Source organism: Hyperolius riggenbachi, chromosome 4, assembly GCF_040937935.1.
Source record: "Hyperolius riggenbachi isolate aHypRig1 chromosome 4, aHypRig1.pri, whole genome shotgun sequence".
Classification (NCBI taxonomy): domain Eukaryota; kingdom Metazoa; phylum Chordata; class Amphibia; order Anura; family Hyperoliidae; genus Hyperolius; species Hyperolius riggenbachi.
In genome coordinates, this window is record NC_090649.1 from 291,002,683 (window position 1) to 291,030,342 (window position 27,660).

A 27,660-nucleotide genomic window follows, 5' to 3' on the forward strand; every position below is an offset into this window, starting at 1 on the left:
GACATCTTTGCTTTCTAGCCACTTTGTTTTATTTATTTACACAGCATTTTGGGTTTAAATAAAACAGTGCTTGTATATGAGTCTTGCCAACATGAAGCTAGTCCAAAAATTAATGAACATTTTGCTTTTTGGTTGGATTTCAAATTACAGAAAAGATCTTTATTATTTAGAAAAACAACGTTTCACAAGGTATCTTTTTTTTGGTCCGGATTGCTTTTCCAGTTCTTTTCACTGGAATCTCTCTAAAATAAATAGGAAATGTCAATTATCCACAACCCATAAAAACTATTTGCACAAATGAAAAAACTATTTACCTTTTTTGGACTCAACTTGTATTTTTTCTTCTTTTATGTCTGGTCTCTCTGAAAAACAAAATTAAAAATGTTGGAACATATTCAAAATATTATTTTAAAAAGTTTATTATATAAAATAAGAAGTTCAAGGCACTTTTACACTGAAAGAAGTTGAATTGATCCACATGGGTAGTTGGCATACAGTTATAAAAGTTGGCTACAAACACTAAGGGCCTGATTCACAAAGCGGTGCTAACAGTTAGCACACTGCTGAAAAGCCCTTTATCACGCCTAAACTCAGTTTAGGCATGATAAGAAGAAACTCGCGCGAATTTTCCGCGCGCAACGTGTTGCGCGCGCAAGCGCGCAGGCGCGCACGCAGCACCCGGCGCGAAGCTCCCATTAAGCCCTATGGGACTTTTAGGCGTGATAACTGAGTTATCACTGCTTTGTGAATCAGGCCCTAAATATACTTCTTAGAGTGCATTAAAAGCTCTGAAATCTTAAATGCTATGATATGTTTATATAGAATGCAGAACTTTCACCTCCCAGTTTCTTTTTCTTTCTATAAGCCCCTCATTATCAAGGGTGTTGCTAATCTGCTAAAAGTCACTAGTTGAGATATAGGAAAAAAGATCCACAATTATTTTTGTACAACGTTGTTTTCTTTACAGCCCACTAGAGATGGCCTGAACAGTTCGCCAGTGAACGGTTCCCGGCGAACTTCCGTGGTTCGCGATCATGGAGAACCGCAAACTTTTCCGGAAGTTCGGTTTGCCCCCATAATGCACCATTAGGGTCAACTTTGACCCTCTACATCACAGTCAGCAGGCACATTGTAGCCAATCAGGCTACACTCCCTCCTGGAGCCACTCCCCCTTATAAAAGGCAGGCACCGCCAGCCATTATACTCACTCGTGTGCCTGCAGTAAATAGAGAAGGGACAGCTGCTGTAGACTCTCTCATAGGGAAAGATTAGTTAGGCTCTTGTAGGCTTGTTAGCTTGCTCCTTGCTGATTCTTATTACTAAAATAGCACCCCACAACAGGTCTTTTGAGAGCTAATCTTGTTCTTGTGATCTATTTTTTTTCTTTGTATCCCACTGACACTTGTGTTGCATAGACACTCTTTATAATTCATACTGTGTGTGTGCCACTGCCAGGCCCAGCGCATTCAGTGACACATTGTAATACCCATTACTGCATATACCTACCTACCTGTTGTACAAAGTGCACCCACCTACCTATGTGAGTTGAGCGTACACAGTGTCATTGTGCCTGTCCGCTACCTGTCTGTGTGTGACAGGTGCACATTGTAATACCCAGTACTGCATATACCTACCTACCTGTTGCTCACTGTGCACCCACCCACCTACGTGAGAGCATGCAGTGTCACTGTGTCTGTCCGCTCCCTGTCTGTGTGTGACAGGTGCACATTGTAATACCCAGCACTTCATTTACCTACCTACCTGTTGTTCACTGTGCACCCACCCACCTACATGAGTGAACGCAGTGTCACTGTGCCTGTCCGGTACCTGTCCAGCCTGTTGAGGGATCCCCATATAAAAAAAACTCAAGGGGAATGAGCTGTACTGGGTGGCCACGCTACTAGACCCTCGGTATAGGCACAAAGTGGTGGACATGTTACCAACTCACCAGAAGGCAGGAAGGATGCAGCACATTCAGAACAAGCTGTCAACTATGCTTTACAATGGGTTTAAGGGTGATGTCACAGCACAACTCAATAAAGGTACCACTGCCAGTAATCCTCCTCCCATGTCCACGCAGGCAAGGACAGGATGCTCCAGCGATCTCATGGTGATGTTGGACATGCAGACATTCTTTAGTCCAACTCCTCGACTTAGCGCTTCCGGATCCATCCTCCACCAATGCCTTTCACTTGAATGCGTGGCAGACTTGCCCTCCATAACAGATTCACGTTAAAGGATTTAAAGTTGATTCATCTCATATACAGCAGCGCCTCAAAAGTCCTCCTGTATTGTTATTTTTGGTCACTACCTCGGGACATGCATGCCATGCCTGCTGCCTTCCTTGGATGTGTGGTGGTGGTAGCCATTTCTTAGCTTCCCACTCTGGACCGGAATCGAACCAGGGTTCCCCGGCCATTACCCGTGGTCACTCGCAATGGCAGACTTGCCCTCCATAACAGATTCTCATTACAGGCAGTGAACAGCCAGCAGAAAAAGTAATTTAAAAAAATAGATGTAAACTTTAACTATGTTAGAGAAAGAACCATTGAAAGTTGATAAGGCAGTCAGACATTACCTGACATCACTGAATGAGGAAGAGCAATCTGGCCATGGCGTGCACCAGTCCAGCACGGCCGTCACTACACAAACAGCTGTTTGCGGTGCGTTACACAGTGAGTTTGGTGTGTCAGTGTGAAGCAGTACTCTAATTACACTCCCTGATTGATGTATACATATGCAAGATGTTTTAAAGCACTTTAGGCCTGCAATTTAGCATTCAATGTGATTTCTGGCCTTAAAACACTGCTTTGCGTCCAATCCAGATTTTTCCCCGGGACTTTTTGCGTCTATCCCACTCCGCCATCCTCCCCTCCAGGTGTTAGACCCCTTGAAACATCTTTTCCATCACTTTTGTGGCCAGCATACATGTTTCTAGTTTTCCAAGTTCGCCTCCCCATTGAAGTCTATTGCGGTTCGCGGAAGTTCGCGCGAACCAAACTTTTTGTGGAAGTTCGCGAACCAAAAATCGGAGGTTTGGGCCATCTCTACAGTCCACAAGTATAATATATACAACGAGAATAGCTGATTCAAGTATTTTTCTTTTTGAGGGTTTTGTGTGCAATTTTACTGCCGTCTTCCCTGACTCACAAATATATTAGGACTAGTTCTGACGAGATTAACATTGCCTTGCATGCTTTAATGATGAAGTTTGGAGTATCTGACTGTAACCTTCCTGCCTCCCAGACACCTACCTTCTATGTCAGAGCTAGGACCACGGCAATTCTCAAGCTTCTACTGTAGTCAGTACAAACTGACCAAGATTAAGCAGAAAGCAACAGCAGAAGAAGATGAGATAGATAGATAGATAGATAGATAGATAGATAGATAGGGATAGATTTAGAGATGTTGTGAACCTCCGATTTTCGGTTCGCAAACCCTGTTCGCGAACCTCCGCGGAAAGTTCGGTTCGCGAAAAAGTTCGCAACCCGCAATAGACTTCAATGGGGATGCAAACTTCAAAATTTTCAAAAATTTCTACTGGCTGGAATAATGTTAGAATACATGTTTCAAGGGTTCTAATACCTGGCCCTCCCTCCAAGCTCCTCCCTCCTACCATTCTACCTATTCCCTCCTCCCTCCTACCGGAGGGAGGAGGGTCTCATCTGCCAGGGAATTCCAGTATTTCAAAAGCCAACCTATATACCATGGCTGGGGATTGAACCCAGGTGGACTGAGCATAAATTGTACAGCTAGCTTCAGCTAGAAATGTTGGTGGTATAATGGATATGTTAGTTACCTACCATACACTGATACCTGGGTTCAATCCCCAGCTCTGGTGCTTTGAGTCTGCCAGGAGAAAAGCATCATATAAATGTTATTTTTCTTTTGGACTGAGCATAAATTGTACATGCTAGGCTAGCTTCAGCTAGAAGTGTTGGTGGTATAATGGATATGTTAGTTACCTACCATACACTGATACCTGGGTTCAATCCCCAGCCACGGTATATAAGCTGGCTTTTGAAATACTGGAATTCCCTGGCAGATGAGACCCTCCTCCCTCCAGTAGGAGGGAGGAGGGAATAGGTAGAAAGGTAGAAGGGTAGAAGGGGAGGAGGAAGGTGGGTAGCAGCTGTCCCTTAACTAATTAGTGTAGGAAGACAAGTGAGTCAAATGGTATAAGGACCTTGCTTGAAGGAGGGGTGGGCCGAAAGCAGTGTGTTTGGCAATAATGTGCCTGCTGACTGTGATGTAGAGGGTCAAAGTTTTGCTCAATAGAGCTTTATGGGTCGAATCAAACTTCCGCAAAAGTTCACCTGGTGCAGGTGAACGCGAACCCCCAAAGTTCGCCTGGAACCGTTCGCAGGCGAACCCTTCGCGACATCTCTATAGATCATGCGTAGTTTCAACTGCAGGCCAACATTTGAGAGTTAGAGAAGGTGCTAAAACACACTCAGCATAGTGCTCCATTTTCTTTTTACCCCAGGAAAAGCATTTAAATATACTGAATAAAGAAGTAAGATGACTACCTTTCTTAGGTTCTGTGGGTCGTTTTTCTTCTTTCTTTTCTGCTTTTTCTGTAATGTTAAATTAAAAATTAGAGAAATGCAATACTTAAAGTAATTAAACACTTAAAGGACTTATAAGACGAAATTATGAAAAGGTTAATCACCTGCCTCATCTTTTATGGAACGGAGGATGCCGTCCGCGCCCTCCGTGCCAATCTGCCGGGTGCCCCCACTCATTAGCCCCCCGGGCCGGCTCCCGACCCCACGGCCCGGGGCGGGCTCTCCAGCCTCTCCTAAAATGGCTGCAGTCCGCATAGCCGCGAGTGCGGCGGCGCAGCTCTAAGGCCGACCCCCTGAGGCAGGTGATTAACTTTTTTTCCTAATTTCGACTCGTAAGTCCTTCAAGTACAAAAAATGTTTTCTTTTTTTTTAAATCCCTTTTTAGGTTTTATTTACTTTTGAGATTAAAAACTTGGTAACAATACAAAAGTGTTCCTGACCTTAAAAAAAAATGTCGATATTACAAGATAAACCACATAAGAATGATGATCAAATAAACCATCAGAACTTTGAAAGCATAAAAGGATCTGACTGACAGGTGTTTTTTGTGTAGTACTAATGAAGTGGCTAAATTTGTTGCTATCCTAAAAAATAACAGAAAAGATCTTTGCAATTTAGAAAAACAATGTTTCACACGGTATCGTTTTTGGGTCTGAGAGCTTTTCCAGTTCTTTCACTGGAATCTCTCTAAAATAAATAGGAAATGTAAATTATCCACAACCCATAAAAACTATTTGCACAAATCCCAAAATTATTTACCTTTTTTGGGCTCAACTTGTATTTTTTCTTCTTTTATGTCTGGTCTCTCTGAAAAACAAAATTAAAATGTTGGAACATATCTGTATATATAATAGAGTAAGTGCCTCAACCTTCAAGCAAGAAGAAGAAGAAGTAGCGCCCTGCCCCCAGGACCAGTCCATGCAAGAAGAAGGGGCCGGTCCAAGCAAGAAGAAGAAGTAGTGCCCTGCCCACAGGGGCGGTCCTAGACTTGCCGCCAAGCTGGAGGGGGTAGTGTTTGCAGTTCGCGAACCAAAAATCTGAGGTTCCCTCCATCTCTATCAGTACAAACTGACCAAGATTAACTACCTAACGACTGCCCCACACCTATGGGCATGGCCGCGGCAGCAGCCCCAGGACCGCCTAACGCCATTTGGCATCAGGTCCTGGGGCAGGCTACTGAATAAGATCGTGTGCAGGCTGCACGCGCGTCTCCTGCTTGAGGGGTGGAGCTCCGCCCCACCTTTAGTCTCTGAGAGAGACTGTTAGACGGCGTCTTTTAACTAAGTACAGCACTGCGATCCATGGCAGCTCTGTACTGTGGACAGCCGCGTGACACGGCTGTCCACCTGGGGCACTAGAGAGTGATCGGCTCTCAGGGAGGTGGGAGGAGGGAGGTGGGAGGAGGGAGGAGGGAGGAGTGAGGTGGGAGGATGGAGGTGGGAGGAGGGAGGAGGGAGTAGGGAGGTGGGAGGTGGGAGGAGGGAGGTGGGAGGAGGGACGAGGGAGATGGGAGGAGGGAGGTGGGAGGAGGGAGGTGGGAGGTGGGTGGAGGGAAGTGGGAGGAGGGAGGTGGGAGGAGGGAGGTGGGAGGAGGGAGGAGGGAGGTGGGAGGTGGGAGGAGGGAGGTGGGAGGTGGGAGGAGGGTAGCAGCTATCCCTTAACTAATTAGTGTAGGAAGACAAGTGAGTCAAATGGTATAAGGACCTTGCTTGGAGGAGGGAGAGGGGGTGGGCCGAGAGCAGTGTGTTTGGCAATATTGTATCTGCTGACTGTGATGTAGAGGGTCAAAGTTTTGCTCAATAGAGCTTTATGGGGCGAATCAAACTTCTGCAAAAGTTCGCCTGGTGCAGGCGAACACGAACCCCCAAAGTTCGCCTGGAACCGTTCGCAGGCGAACCCTTCGCGACATCTCTATAGATCATGCGTAGTTTCAACTGCAGGCCAACATTTGAGAGTTAGAGAAGGTGCTAAAACACACTCAGCATAGTGCTCCATTTTCTTTTTACCCCAGGAAAAGCATTTAAATATACTGAATAAAGAAGTAAGATGACTACCTTTCTTAGGTTCTGTGGGTCGTTTTTCTTCTTTCTTTTCTGCTTTTTCTGTAATGTTAAATTAAAAATTAGAGAAATGCAATACTTAAAGTAATTAAGCACTTAAAGGACTTACAAGACGAAATTAGGAAAAAAGTTAATCACCTGCCTCATCTTTTAAGGCATGAAGGACGCCGTCCGCGCCCTCCGTGCCGATCCGCCGGGTACCCCCACTCATTAGCCCCCCGGGCCGGCTCCCTACCCCACGGCCCGGGGCGGGCTCTCCAGCCTCTCCTAAAATGGCTGCAGTCCGCATAGCCGCGAGTGCGGCGGCGCAGATCTAAGGCCAACCAACTGAGGCAGGTGATTAACTTTTTTTCCTAATTTCGACTCGTAAGTCCTTCAAGTACAAAAAATGTTTTCTTTTTTTTTTAAATCCCTTTTTAGGTTTTATTTACTTTTGAGATTAAAAACTTGGTAGCAATACAAAATTGTTCCTGACCTTAAAAAAAATGTCGATATTACAAGATAAACCACATAAGAATGATGATCAAATAAACCATCAGAACTTTGAAAGCATAAAAGGATCTGACTGACAGGTGTTTTTTGTGTAGTACTAATGAAGTGGCTAAATTTGTTGCTATCCTAAAAAATAACAGAAAAGATCTTTATTATTTAGAAAAACAATGTTTCACACGGTATCGTTTTTGGGTCTGAGAGCTTTTCCAGTTCTTTCACTGGAATCTCTCTAAAATAAATAGGAAATGTAAATTATCCACAACCCATAAAAACTATTTGCACAAATCCCAAAATTATTTACCTTTTTTGGGCTCAACTTGTATTTTTTCTTCTTTTATGTCTGGTCTCTCTGAAAAACAAAATTAAAATGTTGGAACATATCTGTATATATAATAGAGTAAGTGCCTCAACCTTCAAGCAAGAAGAAGAAGAAGTAGCGCCCTGCCCCCAGGACCAGTCCATGCAAGAAGAAGGGGCCGGTCCAAGCAAGAAGAAGAAGTAGTGCCCTGCCCCCAGGGGCGGTCCTAGACTTGCCGCCGAGCTGGAGGGGGTAGTGTTTGCAGTTCGCGAACCAAAAATCTGAGGTTCCCTCCATCTCTATCAGTTCAAACTGACCAGGATTAACTACCTAACGACTGCCCCACACCAATGGGCATGGCCGCGGCAGCAGCCCCAGGACCGCCTAACGCCAATTGGCGTCAGGTCCTGGGGCAGGCTACTGAATGAGATCGTGTGCAGGCTGCGCGCGCATCTCCTGCTTGAGGGGTGGAGCTCTGCCCCACCTTTAGTCTCTGAGAGAGACTGTTAGACGGCGTCTTTTAACTAAGTACAGCACTGCGATCCATGGCAGCTCTGTACTGTGGACAGCCGCGTGACACGGCTGTCCTCCTGGGGCACTAGAGAGTGATCGGCTCTCAGGGCGGTGGGAGGAGGGAGGTTGGAGGTGGGAGGAGGGAGGTGGGAGGAGGGAGGAGTGAGGTGGGAGGTGGGAGGATGGAGGTGGGAGGAGGGAGGAGGGAGGTGGGAGGTGGGAGGAGGGAGGTGGGAGGAGGGAGGTGGGAGGAGGGAGGAGGGAGATGGGAGCTGGGAGGAGGGAGGTGGGAGGAGGGAGGTGGGAGATGGGTGGAGGGAGGTGGGAGGAGGGAGGTGGGAGGTGGGAGGAGGGAGGTGGGAGGAGGGAGGTGGGAGGTGGGAGGAGGGAGGTGGGAGGAGGGAGGTGGGAGGTGGGAGGAGGGTAGCAGCTATCCTTTAACTAATTAGTGTAGGAAGACAAGTGAGTCAAATGGTATAAGGACCTTGCTTGGAGGAGGGAGGGGGGGGGGTAGGCCGAGAGCAGTGTGTTTGGCAATATTGTATCTGCTGACTGTGATGTAGAGGGTCAAAGTTTTGCTCAATAGAGCTTTTTGGGGCGAATCAAACTTCTGCAAAAGTTCGCCTGGTGCAGGCGAACGCGAACCCCCAAAGTTCGCCTGGAACCGTTCGCAGGCGAACCCTTCGCGACATCTCTATAGATCATGCGTAGTTTCAACTGCAGGCCAACATTTGAGAGTTAGAGAAGGTGCTAAAACACACTCAGCATAGTGCTCCATTTTCTTTTTACCCCAGGAAAAGCATTTAAATATACTGAATAAAGAAGTAAAATGACTACCTTTCTTAGGTTCTGTGGGTCGTTTTTCTTCTTTCTTTTCTGCTTTTTCTGTAATGTTAAATTAAAAATTAGAGAAATGCAATACTTAAAGTAATTAAGCACTTAAAGGACTTACAAGACGAAATTAGGAAAAAAGTTAATCACCTGCCTCATCTTTTAAGGCATGGAGGACGCCGTCCGCGCCCTCCGTGCCGATCCGCCGGGTGCCCCCACTCATTAGCCCCCTGGGCCAGCTCCCGACCCCACGGCCCGGGGCGAGCTCTCCAGCCTCTTCTAAAATGGCTGCAGTCGGCATAGCCCCAAGTGCGGCGGCGCAGCTCTAAGGCCGACCCCCTGAGGCAGGTGATTAACTTTTTTTTCCTAATTTCGACTCGTAAGTCCTTCAAGTACAAAAAATGTTTTCTTTTTTTTTTAAATCCCTTTTTAGGTTTTATTTACTTTTGAGATTAAAAACTTGGTAGCAATACAAAATTGTTCCTGACCTTAAAAAAAATGTCGATATTACAAGATAAACCACATAAGAATGATGATCAAATAAACCATCAGAACTTTGAAAGCATAAAAGGATCTGACTGACAGGTGTTTTTTGTGTAGTACTAATGAAGTGGCTAAATTTGTTGCTATCCTAAAAAATAACAGAAAAGATCTTTATTATTTAGAAAAACAATGTTTCACACGGTATCGTTTTTGGGTCTGAGAGCTTTTCCAGTTCTTTCACTGGAATCTCTCTAAAATAAATAGAAGATGTAAATTATCCACAACCCATAAAAACTATTTGCACAAATCCCAAAATTATTTACCTTTTTTGGGCTCAACTTGTATTTTTTCTTCTTTTATGTCTGGTCTCTCTGAAAAACAAAATTAAAATGTTGGAACATATCTGTATATATAATAGAGTAAGTGCCTCAACCTTCAAGCAAGAAGAAGAAGAAGTAGCGCCCTGCCCCCAGGACCAGTCCATGCAAGAAGAAGGGGCCGGTCCAAGCAAGAAGAAGAAGTAGTGCCCTGCCCCCAGGTGCGGTCCTAGACTTGCCGCCGAGCTGGAGGGGGTAGTGTTTGCAGTTCGCGAACCAAAAATCTGAGGTTCCCTCCATCTCTATCAGTTCAAACTGACCAGGATTAACTACCTAATGACTGCCCCACACCAATGGGCATGGCCGCGGCAGCAGCCCCAGGACCGCCTAACGCCAATTGGCGTCAGGTCCTGGGGCAGGCTACTGAATGAGATCGTGTCCAGGCTGCACGCGCATCTCCTGCTTGAGGGGTGGAGCTCCGCCCCACCTTTAGTCTCTGAGAGAGACTGTTAGACGGCGTCTTTTAACTAAGTACAGCACTGCGATCCATGGCAGCTCTGTACTGTGGACAGCCGCGTGACACGGCTGTCCTCCTGGGGCACTAGAGAGTGATCGGCTCTCAGGGAGGTGGGAGGAGGGAGGTGGGAGGTGGGAGGAGGGAGGTGGGAGGAGGGAGGAGTGAGGTGGGAGGTGGGAGGATGGAGGTGGGAGGAGGGAGGAGGGAGGTGGGAGGTGGGAGGAGGGAGGTGGGAGGAGGGAGGTGGGAGGAGGGAGGAGGGAGATGGGAGCTGGGAGGAGGGAGGTGGGAGATGGGTGGAGGGAGGTGGGAGGAGGGAGGTGGGAGGTGGGAGGAAGGAGGTGGGAGGAGGGAGGTGGGAGGAGGGAGGTGGGAGGAGGGAAGTGGGAGGTGGGAGGAGGGTAGCAGCTATCCTTTAACTAATTAGTGTAGGAAGACAAGTGAGTCAAATGGTATAAGGACCTTGCTTGGAGGAGGGAGGGGGGGTAGGCCGAGAGCAGTGTGTTTGGCAATATTGTATCTGCTGACTGTGATGTAGAGGGTCAAAGTTTTGCTCAATAGAGCTTTATGGGGCGAATCAAACTTCTGCAAAAGTTCGCCTGGTGCAGGCGAACGCGAACCCCCAAAGTTCGCCTGGAACCGTTCGCAGGCGAACCCTTCGCGACATCTCTATAGAATAGATCATGCGTAGTTTCAACTGCAGGCCAACATTTGAGAGTTAGAGAAGGTGCTAAAACACACTCAGCATAGTGCTCCATTTTCATTTTACCCCAGGAAAAGCATTTAAATATACTGAATAAAGAAGTAAAATGACTACCTTTCTTAGGTTCTGTGGGTCGTTTTTCTTCTTTCTTTTCTGCTTTTTCTGTAATGTTAAATTAAAAATTAGAGAAATGCAATACTTAAAGTAATTAAGCACTTAAAGGACTTACAAGACGAAATTAGGAAAAAAGTTAATCACCTGCCTCATCTTTTAAGGCATGGAGGACGCCGTCCGCGCCCTCCGTGCCGATCCGCCGGGTGCCCCCACTCATTAGCCCCCTGGGCCAGCTCCCGACCCCACGGCCCGGGGCGGGCTCTCCAGCCTCTTCTAAAATGGCTGCAGTCCGCATAGCCCCAAGTGCGGCGGTGCAGCTCTAAGGCCGACCCCCTGAGGCAGGTGATTAACTTTTTTTTCCTAATTTCGACTCGTAAGTCCTTCAAGTACAAAAAAATTTTTCTTTTTTTTTTAAATCCCTTTTTAGGTTTTATTTACTTTTGAGATTAAAAACTTGGTAGCAATACAAAATTGTTCCTGACCTTAAAAAAAAAATGTCGATGTTACAAGATAAACTACATAAGAATGATGATCAAATAAACCATCAGAACTTTGAAAGCATAAAAGGATATGACTGACAGGTGTTTTTTGTGTAGTACTAATGAAGTGGCTAAATTTGTTGCTATCCTAAAAAATAACAGAAAAGATCTTTATTATTTAGAAAAACAATGTTTCACACGGTATCGTTTTTGGGTCTGAGAGCTTTTCCAGTTCTCTAGAATAAATAGGAAATGTAAATTATCCACAACCCATAAAAACTATTTGCACAAATCCCAAAATTATTTACCTTTTTTGGGCTCAACTTGTATTTTTTCTTCTTTTATGTCTGGTCTCTCTGAAAAACAAAATTAAAATGTTGGAACATATCTGTATATATAATAGAGTAAGTGCCTCAACCTTCAAGCAAGAAGAAGAAGAAGTAGCGCCCTGCCCCCAGGACCAGTCCATGCAAGAAGAAGGGGCCGGTCCAAGCAAGAAGAAGAAGAAGTAGTCCTAGACTTGCCGCCGAGCTGGAGGGGGTAGTGTTTGCAGTTCGCGAACCAAAAATCTGAGGTTCCCTCCATCTCTATCAGTACAAACTGACCAAGATTAACTACCTAACGACTGCCCCACACCAATGGGCATGGCCGCGGCAGCAGCCCCAGGACCGCCTAACGCCAATTGGCGTCAGGTCCTGGGGCAGGCTACTGAATGAGATCGTGTGCAGGCTGCGCGCGCATCTCCTGCTTGAGGGGTGGAGCTCCGCCCCACCTTTAGTCTCTGAGAGAGACTGTTAGACGGCGTCTTTTAACTAAGTACAGCACTGCGATCCATGGCAGCTCTGTACTGTGGACAGCCGCGTGACACGGCTGTCCTCCTGGGGCACTAGAGAGTGATCGTCTCTCTGGGAGGTGGGAGGAGGGAGGTGGGAGGAGGGAGGAGTGAGGTGGGAGGTGGGAGGATGGTGGTGGGAGTAGGGAGGAGGGAGTAGGGAGGTGGGAGGTGGGAGGAGGGAGGTGGGAGGATGGAGGAGGGAGATGGGAGGTGGGAGGAGGGAGGTGGGAGGAGGGAGGTGGGAGATGGGTGGAGGGAGGTGGGAGGAGGGAGGTGGGAGGAGGGGGGTGGGAGGTGGGAGGAGGGAGGTGGGAGGAGGGAGGAGGGAGGTGGGAGGTGGGAGGTGGGAGGAGGGTAGCAGCTATCCTTTAACTAATTAGTGTAGGAAGACAAGTGAGTCAAATGGTATAAGGACCTTGCTTGGAGGAGGGAGGGGGGGTGGGCCGAGATCAGTGTGTTTGGCAATATTGTATCTGCTGACTGTGATGTAGAGGGTCAAAGTTTTGCTCAATAGAGCTTTATGGGGCGAATCAAACTTCTGCAAAAGTTCGCCTGGTGCAGGCGAACGCGAACCCCCAAAGTTCGCCTGGAACCGTTGCGGCTGCGCAGCTCTAAGGCCGACCCCCTGAGGCAGGTGATTAACTTTTTTTCCTAATTTCGACTCGTAAGTCCTTCAAGTACGAAAAATGTTTTCTTTTTTTTTTTAAATCCCTTTTTAGGTTTTATTTACTTTTAAGATTAAAAACTTGGTAGCAATACAAAATTGTTCCTGACCTTAAAAAAAAATGTCGATATTACAAGATAAACCACATAAGAAGGATGATCAAATAAACCATCAGAACTTTGAAAGCATAAAAGGATCTGACTGACAGGTGTTTTTGTGTAGTACTAATGAAGTGGCTAAATTTGTTGCTATCCTAAAAAATAACAGAAAAGATATTTATTATTTAGAAAAACAATGTTTCACACGGTATAGTTTTTGGGTCTGAGAGCTTTTCCACTTCTTTCACTGGAATCTCTCTAAAATAAATAGGAAATGTAAATTATCCACAACCCATAAAAACAATTTGCACAAATCCCAAAATTATTTACCTTTTTTGGGCTCAACTTGTATTTTTTCTTCTTTTATGTCTGGTCTCTCTGAAAAACAAAATTAAAAATGTTGGAACATATCTATATATATAATAGACTAAGTGCCTCAACCTTCAAGCAAGAAGAAGAAGAAGTAGCACCCTGCCTCCAGGACCAGTCCATGCAAGAAGAAGGGGCTGGTCCAAGCAAGAAGAAGAAATAGTGCCCTGCCCTCAGGGGCGGTCCTAGTCTTGCTGCCGAGCTGAAGGGGGTAGTGGGCAGGAAGGGGGTATTGGGCACAGCAGCGGGGAGGGGTCGGACCCCCCCTCCCTCACCTGGGTCCTCCATGTGCGCTCCCCTTCTAGCTTAAGTTCAGCAGCAGCCGCCGCACATGGGGGACCCAGGTGAGGGAAGGAGGGGTCCTGCTGAGCTTAAGCTGGAAGGAGAGCGCACATGGGGACCCAGGTGAGGGAGGGGGAGGGTCCTGCTGAGCTTAAGCTGGAGGGGGAGAGCACATGGGGGACCCAGGTGAGGGAGGGGGGTCCTGCTGAGCTTAAGCTGGAGGGGGAGCACACATGGGGGACCCAGGTGAGGGAGGGGGGTCTGACCCCCCTCCCCGCCGCTGTGCCCAATACCCCCTTCCTGCCCACGACCCCCTTATGTGGCTAGTTCAAAATATTATTTAAAAAGTTTATTGTATAAAATAAAATGTCTAAGGCACTTTTACACTGAAAGAAGTTGAATTGATCCACATGGGTAGTTATAAAACACATAGTTACAGTTATAAAAGTTGGCTACAAACACTAAGTATACCTCTTCGAGTGCATTAAAAGCTCTGAAATGCTATGAGATGTTAATATAGAATGTAGAACTTCTATCTCCCAGTTTCTATTTCTTCCTATAAGCCCCTCATTATCAAAGGTGTTGCTAATCGGCTAAAAGTCACTACTGGTAGTTCAGATAAAGGAAAAAGAGACACACAATGATTTTTGTACAGCTTTGTTTTCTTTACAGCCCACAAGCATTATATATATATTGAGAATAGATGCTTCATGTATTTTTCTTTTTGAGGGTTTTGTGGGCATTCTACTGCCGTCTTCCCTGACTCACAAACAAGGACTACACAAGGACTAGTTCTGACGAGGTTAACATTGCCTTGCATGCTTTAATGATGAAGTTTGGAGTATCTGTAACCTTCCTGCCTCCCAGACACCTATCTTCTATATCAGAGGTAGGACCACAGCAATTCTCAAGCTTCTAATCAGTACATAGAGATGGCCCGAATGGTTCGCCGGCTAACTTGTTCGCTTGAACCTAGGTGGTTCGCGCTCACGGCGAACCGCGAACACATATCGAGTTCGACCCACCCTCTATACCACATCATTGGGCTAAACTTTGACCCTCTACATCACAGTCAGCAGACACCGTCAGCAGACACGGTCAGCACACGCCGTCAGCAGACACCGTCAGCACACGCCGTCAGCAGTCTGCTGATCTTGCTATAGTGAGAGGAAGGGACAGTGCTTGCTGAAGATAGGGAAAGCGTAGTTAGCTTGCTCCTAGTTGATATTTGTTGCTGAGAAGCAATACCAAAACAGTTCTTTTGAGAGCTAATGTTCTTGTGATCTTTTTTTTTGTGTGTGTGTGGGTGGCCCACTGCACTGCATTATACAGCCCTGCTGTGTGTCGCAGCTGGCCCTTGCTATTGCTAATTGCTTTACTGCTAATTGCTAATTATACTGTGCTAGGGCCAGCACATTTAGTGTAAACTTTTCACTGGCACTGGACCTGTGTGTGTGTGATAGTTGCACATTGTACTGTATTGTGTAATACCACCAGTGCATGCATACCTGTACCTGGCTGTGACCGCACTAATTGTATTATATACATAACATCACAGAGGAAGAGTGATCTTGCCATCGTGTGCACCAGTCCAGCACGGCCATCACTACACAAACAGCTATTGGTTGTGCGTTACACAGTGTGTTCTAGCTGTCAGTGTGAAGGAGTGTACTACTGACACTACCTGCTGATCCATGTATACACACGCTGTTTTCAAGCACGTTATGTCTCCAGTTTAGCAATGCAATGTGATTTCTGCCCTTTAGGGATGATAACCCTGCTCTGCGTCAAATCCGTAATTTTCCCCGGAACTTTTGCCATGTATCCCACTCCCCCATACCCACCTCCAGGTGTTAGAACCCCATGAAACATCTTCCCCACCACTTTTGTGGCCAGAACCAGTGTTTGTAGTTTTTCAAGTTCACCTGCCCATTGAAGTCTATTGCACTTCGCCGAGTTCGCCGGTTCGTGAACTTTTTCGGAAGTTCGTGTTTGCGGTTCGCGAACCAAAAATCTGAGGTTCCCTCCATCTCTATCAGTACAAACTGACCAAGATTAACTACCTAACGACTGCCCCACACCAATGGGCATGGCCGCGGCAGCAGCCCCAGGACCGCCTAACGCCAATTGGCGTCAGGTCCTGGGGCAGGCTACTGCATGAGATCGCGTGCAGGCTGCGTGCGCATCTCCTGCTTGAGGGGTGGAGCTCCGCCCCACCTTTAGTCTCTGAGAGAGACTGTTAGACGGCGTCTTTTAACTAAGTACAGAACTGTGATCCATGGCAGCTCTGTACTGTGGACAGCCGCATGACACGGCTGTCCTCCTGGGGCACTAGAGAGTGATCGGCTCTCATAGGCAGAAGCCTATGACAGCCGATCGCCAGGATTGGCTGGCTGGGGGAAGGGAGGGGTTTGTTAAAAAAAAATATTATGTAAATGTTAAAAAATAATACAAAAATAAATAAATGCATATTTATTTAAAAAATAAATAAACCACTGGAGGCGATCAGACCCCACCAACAGAGAGCTATGTTGATGGGGAGAAAAGGGGAGGAGGATCACTAGTGTGCTGTGTTGTGCAACCCTGCAGCTTGGCCTTAAAGCTGCAGTGGCCAATTAAACAAAAAAACAGCCTGGTCTTTAGGGGGGTTTAGCATTGTGGTCCTCAAGAGATTAAGCAGAAAGCAACAGCAGAAGGAAATGAGAAAGGGATAGATCATGGTATTTTCAACTGCAGGCCAACAATTTAGAGTTAGAGAAGGTGCTAAAACACACTCAGCATAGTTTTCCATTTTCTTTGCACCCCAAGGAAAAGCATTTACATATACTGAATAAATAAGTAAGATGTCTACCTTTCTTGGGTTCTGTGGATCGTTTTTCTTCTTTCTTTTCTGCTTTTTCTGTAATGTTAAATTAAAAATGAGAGAAATGCCATACTTCTAGTAATTAAGCACTTGACTAAAGAACAAAAACATTTTCATTTTTTTAAATCCTTTTTTAGGTTTTATTTACTTATGGGATTACAAACTTGGTAGCAATACTGTATCTGTCCTTAAGAAAAGTCTATGTTGCAAGATAAACCACATAAGAGTGATGGTCAAATAAACCATGAGAACTTAGAAACCATAAACTGACTGACAGGTATTTGTATTGTACTAATGAAGTGGCTAAATGTGTTTCAATAACCACAGTGTTTTAATTGCTATCCTAGGAAATAACAATTGCAGTTGCAATAAAACAAAAATATTATTTTGTTAAAATGTCATATAGTGCATTTATATACATCTTCTAAACACGGCAATCCATGTAAAAAGAGTTATGAGTCTTCCTTTTTCAGCTGAACAATTGAATTATGGAGCTTTCTAAGGAGAGAGAGAGCGAGAATGGGATATTATGGGAAGGAGTGTGTACTGTTTTTCATTCTTTTCCCCCCTTTACAATTAGTGTAATGCAAGGCTTAGTCTAATGTTCTATAGTGTTATTATTTTGTGTTATTGTGTTATTGATTTTAATGCATCATTCTTAGTTTGTTAGTTTTTTTGCATGTATTTAAAATTCATGTTAACAGACCTCTGCTTATTAAGCAAAGCCTACATTTGCGAAGGGATCTGAAATATCTTGATCTTGATGATGTCAGTGCCATTTAAGGGACTTACTATTGTCATTACGCATTCTGCAAAGGGAATTTATTGGAAGTGTTGTAGCAGATACGCCGTGGGTGTCCATGTGCAGTTAGGCGCTATCATTATTACAGGGGTATGTATTTATTTATTTTTAAAGACTATTAAATTGTTTTCCATGTTGAGAGAGCTTTATTTACTTTTAACCTTTTGTCATAACTGAGAAGGTTCTGCTCTTATGCTCATTGTTCTTAGGAACGGGGACCACATTTTTCAAAAAGTCGTTCCAGGGCCTACTGTCAACTTCTTCTGAGAACTAGATTGGACAAGGTTGCCAGGAAAGGGTAGAGAATCTTGGCTGCTATATAGCATGTGGACTTGTGTCACTCAGGGAATAAAGCCTCACTCTTGCAGACTCAGAATTAACTGGAAAATATCAGCTTGCAGAGGGCAAGGTGTTAAAAGGTCAAAAGGGGACATCACACATTTTTCATTTTTGAAAAAACGATTCATTACATATTATTACTTTTTAAAATATTTACCAGTGGTCTCTGGAAAAACACTTATAATATATTTAAAGTGGACCCAAATTAAAAATCCAAGACTTCAAAAATAAAATCTATTTTATAAATTATAATAATAAATAACAGCCTTTTTTCAGCTTAGAAGTAATGGCTGCCACCTGTATAACTCTAGTTATGAAAAGAGAAGGGTGAAAAGCATGCACTAAAATTTTGTGGCAGCAGGAAATTTCAGAGCTCTAAAATTAACTCTGAAAGACAACAGTATAGACAGTGTACAAAGTCATTACTAAGACCTACTCAGATTCAACTTGGAAATTTGTTTTGTACCCAAAGAAATCTGAAATGTGTGTATAGCATTTTTGTTCATCATTGGAGCATGGATGAGAGGTGGGGGGTGTTGCGGCTGGTTAGGGTGCATTGTGAAGGGATATAGTGGGTGACAAAGCTGGTAGTTTTTCTTTAGAAATTACTTTATTCTTACAAATCATGATTAGATTTAAAATGTTATAACCTTATAACAATTTATTTTCACATAAAAGCATTATAGAAGACTGAAGTTTCTACTTTTTTCAAAAACTTCTGTGCATTTTAGTCAGAGCAGGCGGAATTAAATCCAGAAAATCAATTGGAAAGTTGCAATTTTAGTTTACCAATTTTGCCCAAACATACATTTCACTACGAGTAAAACAATGGTGTACTATATATTCACAAAAGCTCAGTAAATTTTACAATTCATTTTAAATTTAAATTAAGTTTATAGGGCTTTATGCAATCTACATACGGAATGTATGTTTAGCAATCATACACCAATTACAAAAAAAAAATTTACAAAAATGTTTTAGTCATTGCTGTGTATTTTGGTCATATATATTGTATTAGTCACTGTGACATTATTGCATTTTATGTGGAGCACATGCATTTTGGATGTTTATATATACAACTTCATATATACATCATATTTGCACTTATGGTGCACAAATAGAACATTTATAAATATCCATTTTGCATGAAGTGGTAATGTTGTCCATACCTCTGTGTTATGCACTAGTGCCTGTGTAATGTACCAACTGCATATGAGTTATGTACCCACTGAGGAAGGTGTGGTTAAGTTGAAAAACATAATGACGCTAGTAGCACAGTTTACTTCCTGATCTGCCCGCCGCTAGTGTTTGTTCCGTTTCTGTCAAGGAAACCTACACTGCTGGCCACAGTGAGGAAGGTTAAAGTGCTGGAGTTCTATCCAGGGGGCGATTACCTGACTGCACACTTGTGCTATATGCCTGAATTTTACTTCCATCATTTTAAGTGTTTTTATTATCCTTGCATGATTTCTAGTACAAGGTTTAATACACCAGAGAGCGCTCTACAATTTGCTTTTTTCTAAGCATTTATGCTTGCTTCACACAGCCCTGCTGGAGCAGCTGTACTTGTGATATTGGGAGATTAACCCCTGGAGCTTCATTATCTAAGTGAGCGCAGCAGCTACTTGATTCTTTATGTACCCACTAAGTTTATTTAGCTGCGCTTCTGCCCAGCATAAATGGGATATATTGCTTGTATATGTCATGGAAACCATGCACACATTAATTAAGATTTTACTCTCTTTCATTTTGGAAATTCAATTACAGAAAATATATTTATTATATTGAAAAATTAAAAAGTTTACACGGTACCTTTCTTTAGTTCTGTGAGATCTTCCTGTTTTTTCTTTGGAATCTCTGTAAAATATGTAGGGAAGGTAAATGACAATTTACAGTTGCTACATTCAGTATAAAAAGTGCCATGGTTCACATTATAGTTCTCCACATCTCCTTGCTTTTTCCCAAGCCCTTAAAACAATACTGAGATGGTGGGAAAATATTCAGATTTACTTTTCTGGGGCTTATTCCAGGCCCCTGCAGTATCTCAGGTCCCTCCCTGTAGTTCTAATCCTCTCCAGGGTGTCGCTGTCTGCTCTAAAAGATCCCTGACCAGAACTCTGTTCATGGCCTACAGCACTGTGCTCCTCCTTGATTGTGCTTCCATGGCCAGGAGTGTTCTGCACATGTTCACAAAGATTTAAACTGCCCATGCGCAAAATACTCTTGGCCATGGGAGCACGATCTAGCAGGCCTTCTGCCAGGACCGCACATGCGTAATACCAAAGTTCTGGTCAGGGATGTTTTGGAGCAGACAGAGGCAATCTGGATGGGACTGAAACTACAGTAAGGGACCTGATATACTGCAGAGGGCTGAAAGAAGCACCAGGTAAGGAATTTGAACTTTACCCACAAGCTCATTATTCCTTTAAAAGTAATTTGTGCTCATTCTGCTGAAATTGTGAAGGCACTTACCTTTTTTGGTTTCAACAGGTACTTTTTCTTCTGTTATCTCTGGTCTCTCTGAAAAGTAAATTTTAAATTGTTGGAACATATCTAAATTATTATTTAAAATAAGATGTTTAAAGAGAAACCGTAACCAAGAATTGAACTTCATCCCAATCAGTAGCTGCTACCACCTTTCCCATGAGAAATCTATTCCTTTTCTCAACTGGATCATCAGGGGGCTCTGTATGGCTGATTTTGTGGTGAAACCCCTCCCACAAATGATGTCAGCGCCTCACAGTACTGAGTTACTGACATCACACTATGGGAGCCTTGTTGCATTGTGGGAAATAACAGCTGTTTGCAACTGCCAAAAAAGCAAGCAGTACCTCCTTCCAGTCACATCATTACTTGCCAGAGTAAAAATGTCACCATATGATAAATGTCATAATGTAAATCAGGGAGAGGAAAGATTTTACAATTAGCAAACACTAACTAAATCATTTATACATAATTATTGTAAAACTTAAGCACTTTTTTTTTATTACATTATTTTCACTGGAGTTCCTCTTTAAAGAGGAGCTGTTATGCATAGTGTCTCCAAAAAAACCCCACATATACAAGTAGATAAATATTTGCTGTACTTACACAACATATGCATTGCACTGTCCGTGTTTTGCTTTGCAGTGAATTATATATAGTAAATAAAGAGATTTCTATTCCTGAGAGGTTCCATTTTAGGATGACTGTGTGTGAAGCCAATTGTGATGTAATTTTCTCCCTTATGGTTTGCCCTCCTCCTTTTGACTTTATATGCATTAGCACTCCCTCTTCCAAGCCCTCAGACACTCCCACCTGCTGCTCAGTAGTTGAGTGAAGTAGCCAGTCTGCATGAAGTGCCAAACCACACTTGCTCAGTCACCCATTATTAATGCTGCACTACCAATCCTAGTAGTTAGTGTAGTAAGCTAAGCTGATATATGTTCTGCTGCCAGCCAGCCTTCAGTTAGGAAACTAGCAGCAGATAAAGAAAGCTGCTGCAGCTGGTATTCCTCCCCCTCCTCCTACTGAAAGTCCCCCTTCACTATTGTGAGGAATGTGAGCCCAGAGTCCCCCCCTCCCCTCCTCCTGCACATTATCTCTGCTCCTGGAACTGTCAGAGCCTCTGCCCAGTGACACATCCTCCCGGACAGAATGCAGTGGAGCTGGACACGGTCTGCCGCCTTAGGAGGAGAAGAAGAGGAGAGCGCTGTCAAGGTTTCTGGCCAACCTGTGTTTTTTTCTTCTTAATTACAGAGCAGTGCGTACTCATCTGCAGGGACTCATTCATTCCAGCATAGTGTATGTGAGGCTTCTGTCATCAGCAATCCAGGAATCACGTAGTTGCTGGCAGCTGTAGCTTCACAGACACACAATTCACACAATGCTGGAGGAGGGAGCCGCTGCAGATGAGCCACACTGCCGCTATTTGAAGTCTACCTCTCCGTGCACTACAAACAGCCTTGCCACCAGCAGCAGGGGTCTGGAGCGTGCCGCTTGCCATCTTTACCCCACTCTGCAGAGCCCCTCGCTCAGGCAGGCAGCTATAATAAATGTATGCTGGACGTCTGTATTGCCGATAAGAGAGGCACAGAGGCGGGGGTGGGGGAAAACTTCAGGGCCAGAGGAAGCAGCCAATCAGGCTGCACTACTGCGTAAGGGGAGGAATATTAAATGAAGGGGAGGAACAGGGAACAGCAAAGGAAAAAAAAAGCCGCCCAGCATACACTGCTACTTCTCTTTTTGCGGCTCTGCGTACGAGTTAAAAGCTGGGAGCAAGAGGATTTATAAATCATATTAATTTAAAAGTGTGAATGATTTTTTACTCTGCCAATGCCTTTTTAGCATTGTTTTAGGCTTTATTAAAGAGAGAAATCCAAAACTATTTTTTTAATTCATGCCTAACAGTTACTCTTTAAGGCACTGTTTGCACTGATCTACATTGCCAGATGAAATAAGTAGATAAATACTTGAGCTACTTGCATAACACATGTATTATACTGTCCACGTTTTGATTTCAGTGAATGTTATATAGTAAATGACGAGAATTCTGTTCCTGGTGGGGGCCATGTCTTTTGCCCACAGTTAAGGCTAACTCGTGATGTCATTTCTGCCCTTTATTTTTTTTCTTGTCTCCTCCAATCGCTGAGTCGTCTCCGGCTTGCTTGTAAACTCAAATGAGTAGGGGATTAGGTTTCAGATAAGCAGCTGGCATGGAAATAAAGGGAACAGGAGGAATAGATTATAGATAAAAAGAACCCCCAGCATGCAATTCTTTGGCACCAACTACTAAAGGACCAGTGCTCCTTAAGTATGTGATAACTCCAAATCATAACAGCAGAAAAAGTTTTGAAAGTTTTGAATGCAGGAATAGCATCTTTATCACTTAATACACTCAGACCAGTTGCTGTTGAAATTTGATTTTTATGGTGACAATACCGCTTTAAGGATCTGACTGGATTAGCCATGTGCTTGTTTCAGAAACTACTGCAGCCAAAATAGACCAGCAGGGCTGCCAAGCAACAGGTATTGTTTAAAAAGAAATACATATGGCAGCCTCCATATTCTTTTCACCTCAGTTGTCGTTTAAAGAAGATGCTAATGCTCACACACAATTACCTTCCCATATTTTCCATGTTCTGCAGATTAAAAAAAAGTGTTTTAAACATCAGAATAAATAAGTACTTTTGTTTTGTCTTTGCTTTTTTATCTGTAATGTTATATGCAAAGGTTAGAACACACCTATAGGTCTACTTGAAACAAGTAGTTAAAGTAGTAACCACTGCATATTCATTATTTATCCTAAGAAATCGAAGTAGCAATAAAGCTGCGAAAGAAATGTAATACAATGCATTTATATGTGCCTTCAGTTCTTTATACTTGTGCAAAAAGAGATAAGATTCATCCTTAATTTAATTGGACTGGTAAATTGCAGGAAACAATGTTATATAGTCTCTATAATAATTCTGAAATTTACCTTTCCTGGGTACTATGGATACTTTTTCTTCTTTCTTCTCTGGCTTTTCTGTAAAATTACATATTTGCATGAGATCTTATGAGGTGCCTACACCGAAATTAAAAAAAAAAAAATCATCCCCCCACATCCCCCGTTTGGTCAAATACTTGGATCTCTGGGACTTTTTGGGGGACAAATAACTGTCATTTTTATATGTTATATAGAAATAAGTCATATGGCATTTGTTAAGTGACTGGAAAGTGTACTGGTTAAGGGCACCACCTTTGACATGGAAGACCAGGGTTCACATCTTGGCTAGGGTCAGAACCTATTCAGTAAGGAGTTCAAGGCAAGGCTCCCAAACACTGCAGGGTGGCCTCTTGAGCGCATCCCAGTGGCTGCAGCTCTTGAGCGCTTTGAGTCTGACAGGAGAAAAGCACTATACAAATGTTCAATTTATTATTATAAAACCTTGACAAACTGTATTTATCAATGTAGGCAAACTCTGATGAACTACTACTCCCAACATGGCTGTTCTTTCAAAGTTCAACTACATAGTAGCAAAACTCTACCACTGATATTTTGCACCTGACCCTAACACTAACCAATCCTCATTCACCACTATTTTGCACCAGAGTTCAGTGAGCCACTGCCACCATCATATTCACTGCTGTTCTGCAGAGTTCTACTACTAGCAGAATTCTGCTGCTATTTTGTGCAGGCACATCTGGTGCCCGGTATTTTCATTGGCTGCCCCCTCCGCCCGTGCCCAAATTCCTGGATATAGCCAGTATTTCCTTTTTATTAATATGAGTGTCTATGGTAGCACCCACATCTCTCCTCCACTGCCCATGCTCATATGGTCCAATTTGGAATAAACTAGTTATGGTGGTCTCACAGGAAGCTAAATGATCATTGTATTTCAAAACTGCTGAAGGCTTAGAGACGATACTGGAGCATAGACAATAATTTTCCAAATTTTCCATTTTTTTTTCTACAAAAGGGATTTCAATATTCAAAACATATAACTAAGGTGTTTACCTGTCTTGTGTTCTGTTGGTTCTTTTTCTTCTTTCTTTTCTGGCTTTTCTGAAATGTTAATTTCAAAAGGTTTGCAGTTTTGGTACAAGTCATTATAAATCTTATTATCCTAAGGAATGCAGAATGAAGTTGTAAGAAACGTCATCTTAGCCACTTATGTGCATCACCTATACATGAAACTAGTGTAAAACACTTTGAGACTGAATTTGGCAATAAAATTACTAAAAACATCTTCATACATGTTCAATAAATTAGTAAGATATTTACCTTTCTTAGCTTCTGAGAGTACTTGTTCTTCCTTCTTCTCTGGCTTTTCTGAAATGTTACATTTAAACTAATTTGAGTACCTTTGCGTTATTATTGGTTATAATAAAAAATAGAATATCTCCATATGGAACACATAGTTTTGGTGCACAGGCACTTGTCGCTACTTTGCACCTCCATAGACTGTAATGCAAATTCCTGGCTATGGGGCACTCTGGGGGTATTTCTGGCGAAGGCGCTCGGTTATTGTATAACTGAGCACACTGAGTGGTGTGGAGGGGTGCATAGATCGGTTATGAGTTCGGCTACAGTGTAACCAAATAGAGTATCGGTACCAATAGAGTATCAGTAATTTTACTGATATTTTACCATCTGCTGTAGTAGAATATCATATCAGTAACTTTACTGATACTTTACTATATGCAATAGTAGAATATTAGTATTTTTACCATTATTCTAGCATTATCCTCTGTGCACTAACTCTTACATGAATCCTCTCCTATTTAGGGCTAACATTAACCACCCCCACTTACTCATTATACTAACCATCCACCACTTGCTGCTCTTTGGCATTGATATTTGCCTACAGTGTAGCAAGGCTATGGTAAACTACTGCTCTCAGCATGCCCAACCCCATGTTTATAAAGTTCAGCTACATAGTAGTAAAACTCTACCACCACTATTTTGCACTTAATCCTAACACTAACGCCCCTAACTCCAATTAACTACTGCTCCCAGCATGCCCACTGCTGTTCCTGCAGAGTTCCAGAGTAGTGGAAAACTGCTGCTATTTTGTGTGGGTGTGTCTGGCGTGACTATTATTATTATTACTATTATTAATATTGGCCACCCGGGTGCCCAAATTTATGGTTATAGCCAGTATTTCCTTTTTTATATATGGGCGCAAATATCCCCTGACCACTTGCTCCCAAATTATCAGTTTCTGAACGGGCCAGCTATAGTGGTCTCACATGACACTAAATGATCACTGTATTCCAAAGCTGAAGGCTTAGAGAAGATATTGAAGCATACACAACACTTGTCCATATTTTCTTTGCCACAAGAGGGATTTAAATATTCAAACATAGAAGTAAGGTGGTTTTGGATGGGCTGAGAAATGGAGAAATGTGATCTTCTTGATGACACACCTTTCCTTATTCTGTCCCATCAGTGCAGTGCTGTGCAGTGCAGTTTGAAGTTGTTAGAATTGTCATGTTATCCATTTTTATGTATATCCTGTACATTAAATGTGCGTAAAATAAATAAAGGCTCAATTTACTAAAAAAATTAATTTACTAAAAATGAAATTTTTGAAAACATCTTCATATACTCTCAAGAAATTATTCAAATATTTGCCTTTCTTGGGTTCCAAAGGTACTTTTGCTTCTTTCTTCTCTAGCTTCTCTGAAATGTTAAATGCAAACCACTGTAAGTGCCTTTGCATTGTTATTGATTATGATAAAAATGAGAACATCTCCATATGGAAAAGGTAGGTTTGGTGCACTGGCATTTGTCGTCTCCATATACTGGAGTGCAAATTTATGGCTATGGAGCACTGGGTGGTTATTTCTTGCATGTGTGTTTGGTTATTATATAGTCAAGCACACAGAGTGGTGTGGAGAGGTGCATGGGCTGGTTTCGAGTTTGGCTACAGCATAGCCATACTCAAAAAATCGTCGGTCCAGTAGGTTGATGTGAGACAAGAAAAGTAGCAGGCACACCATCAAAATCTGGGTGCTTGATGATGCGACGTAGGCAGTGTCACTCCAATATAGTAGCAAAACACAGTTCATCAGCTCACCAGCTGTGTTTAGATGCAATGCACTTTTTATTGTGCAGTAACACCACTTGCCTTGAGAAAGAGGGACCCTGAAGTTAGAGATAGGTGTGGAAAAGGGTGAGGTTAGTATTAGGCATGTAGAGGGAGTTTGTGTAGATATTATTAGTATTATAAATATTGTCAATATCCTGTGGCAAATATCTTAGCTTTTATTCTAAATTTAACCACATCTATAATGCAATTTTTACCCAAAAAGTCTAAAAGCTCAGTTTGAAGTTGTAATAAAAATGAAGTTTAGCCTTGCAAAAAATGTAATCTATTTGTATCCACTTTACATTATAATTTGTGTGAAAAAAATTAAGTCTCTTTCTTCCTTTATTCAATTTGGTAATTCAGTTATGAAACATATCTTCATATAGGCTGCGTAATATGTTGGCGCTTTATAAATACAATAAATAATAAATAAATAAATAAATATAAGCTCAATAAATTATTCAAATACACACCTTTCTTGGGTACTGTGGGTACTTTTTCTTCTTTCTTCTCTGACTTCTCTGCAATGTTAAATTTTAACTATTTAAGTACCTCTGTATTATTATTGGTTATAATTTACAATGCATATATTACATTTCTTAACATAGGAAAAATAATTTGTGGCTGTAATAAAACTGCCTTCCTGCAAACATATGTTGCAGTACATGCATACGTGATTAGCAATCATGCAAGATAAGTTAGGAACCAAGTCGTGCAGGCACCACCACTGTAGTTAAAGCTTCTTTATTGATCACATCAGGTTAAAAGCAGAGAATACAATGACAGACTGCTGTTTCAAGCAACATAGCTCTTTGTCAAGTTGATCAACTTGACAAAGAGCTATGTTGCTCGAAATAGCAGTCTGGCATTGTATTCGCTGCTTTTAACCTGATGTGAGCAATAAAGAACCTTTAACGACAGTGGTAGTGCCTGCACTGCACGACTTGGTTCCTGAATGTAACAGCTCCAGTGGTGTGGAACGCTGCTTGCCTGAGCACACCTTCTCCTCTGTATGGGTGCTGTCCCACCCCTCCTAACTACACTGCAAGATAAGTTATAATTATTTTTGAAATCAGATAGACAATAAATAATGCAGTAAACAAAGATATATTGTATAAAAGCTGTTTACATTGATTTTTTTTTTTCATTTATGATCTCTTCTTTTTTCTTTTCTTTTTTTTTTTTTTTTTTACTGGAACCTCTGCAAAATGCCTGATAGATAATGTTTTTCAACTCAGGAAAAAAAATATTGTGATACCCATATCAGTTCTTGATCTTTCCAACCCAATTAAAGTACAAATCATTACCGGTATTTTATATACCTTTTTTTTTTATTCAGTAGGTACTTTTTTGTTCTGTCACTACTCTGTCTGTACTTACTGAAGTAAATCTAAATCTTTTAATCCACCTAAGCAGCAGAACTGAAATTACCTAGCTTCTTACAGTACAGCACAATTTTTGGCATAATGCAGATCTGC

General features: G+C 42.8%; 1 protein-coding gene across 50 annotated transcripts in view; it reads right to left on the reverse strand.

Moving 5' to 3' along the window:
* LOC137503854 (titin homolog) overlaps window positions 1-27,660 on the reverse strand; it is a 1,065,379-nt gene that overhangs the window by 263,081 nt on the left and 774,638 nt on the right. For 49 of the 50 annotated variants that reach the window (XM_068231415.1, XM_068231409.1, XM_068231432.1 and 46 more), the window contains 18 exons: window positions 26,656-26,703; window positions 25,726-25,773; window positions 24,373-24,420; window positions 24,106-24,153; window positions 23,086-23,133; window positions 20,100-20,147; window positions 19,440-19,484; window positions 16,475-16,522; window positions 13,303-13,350; window positions 11,684-11,731; window positions 10,897-10,944; window positions 9,569-9,616; window positions 8,769-8,816; window positions 7,422-7,469; window positions 6,623-6,670; window positions 5,328-5,375; window positions 4,530-4,577; window positions 315-362 (listed from right to left, as the gene is read on the reverse strand). In XM_068231415.1, the coding sequence (XP_068087516.1) occupies window positions 315-362; window positions 4,530-4,577; window positions 5,328-5,375; window positions 6,623-6,670; window positions 7,422-7,469; window positions 8,769-8,816; window positions 9,569-9,616; window positions 10,897-10,944; window positions 11,684-11,731; window positions 13,303-13,350; window positions 16,475-16,522; window positions 19,440-19,484; window positions 20,100-20,147; window positions 23,086-23,133; window positions 24,106-24,153; window positions 24,373-24,420; window positions 25,726-25,773; window positions 26,656-26,703 (861 nt within the window). The remainder of the gene's footprint in view (window positions 1-314; window positions 363-4,529; window positions 4,578-5,327; window positions 5,376-6,622; window positions 6,671-7,421; window positions 7,470-8,768; window positions 8,817-9,568; window positions 9,617-10,896; window positions 10,945-11,683; window positions 11,732-13,302; window positions 13,351-16,474; window positions 16,523-19,439; window positions 19,485-20,099; window positions 20,148-23,085; window positions 23,134-24,105; window positions 24,154-24,372; window positions 24,421-25,725; window positions 25,774-26,655; window positions 26,704-27,660) is intronic. The other variant, XM_068231418.1, reaches the window with a different exon arrangement.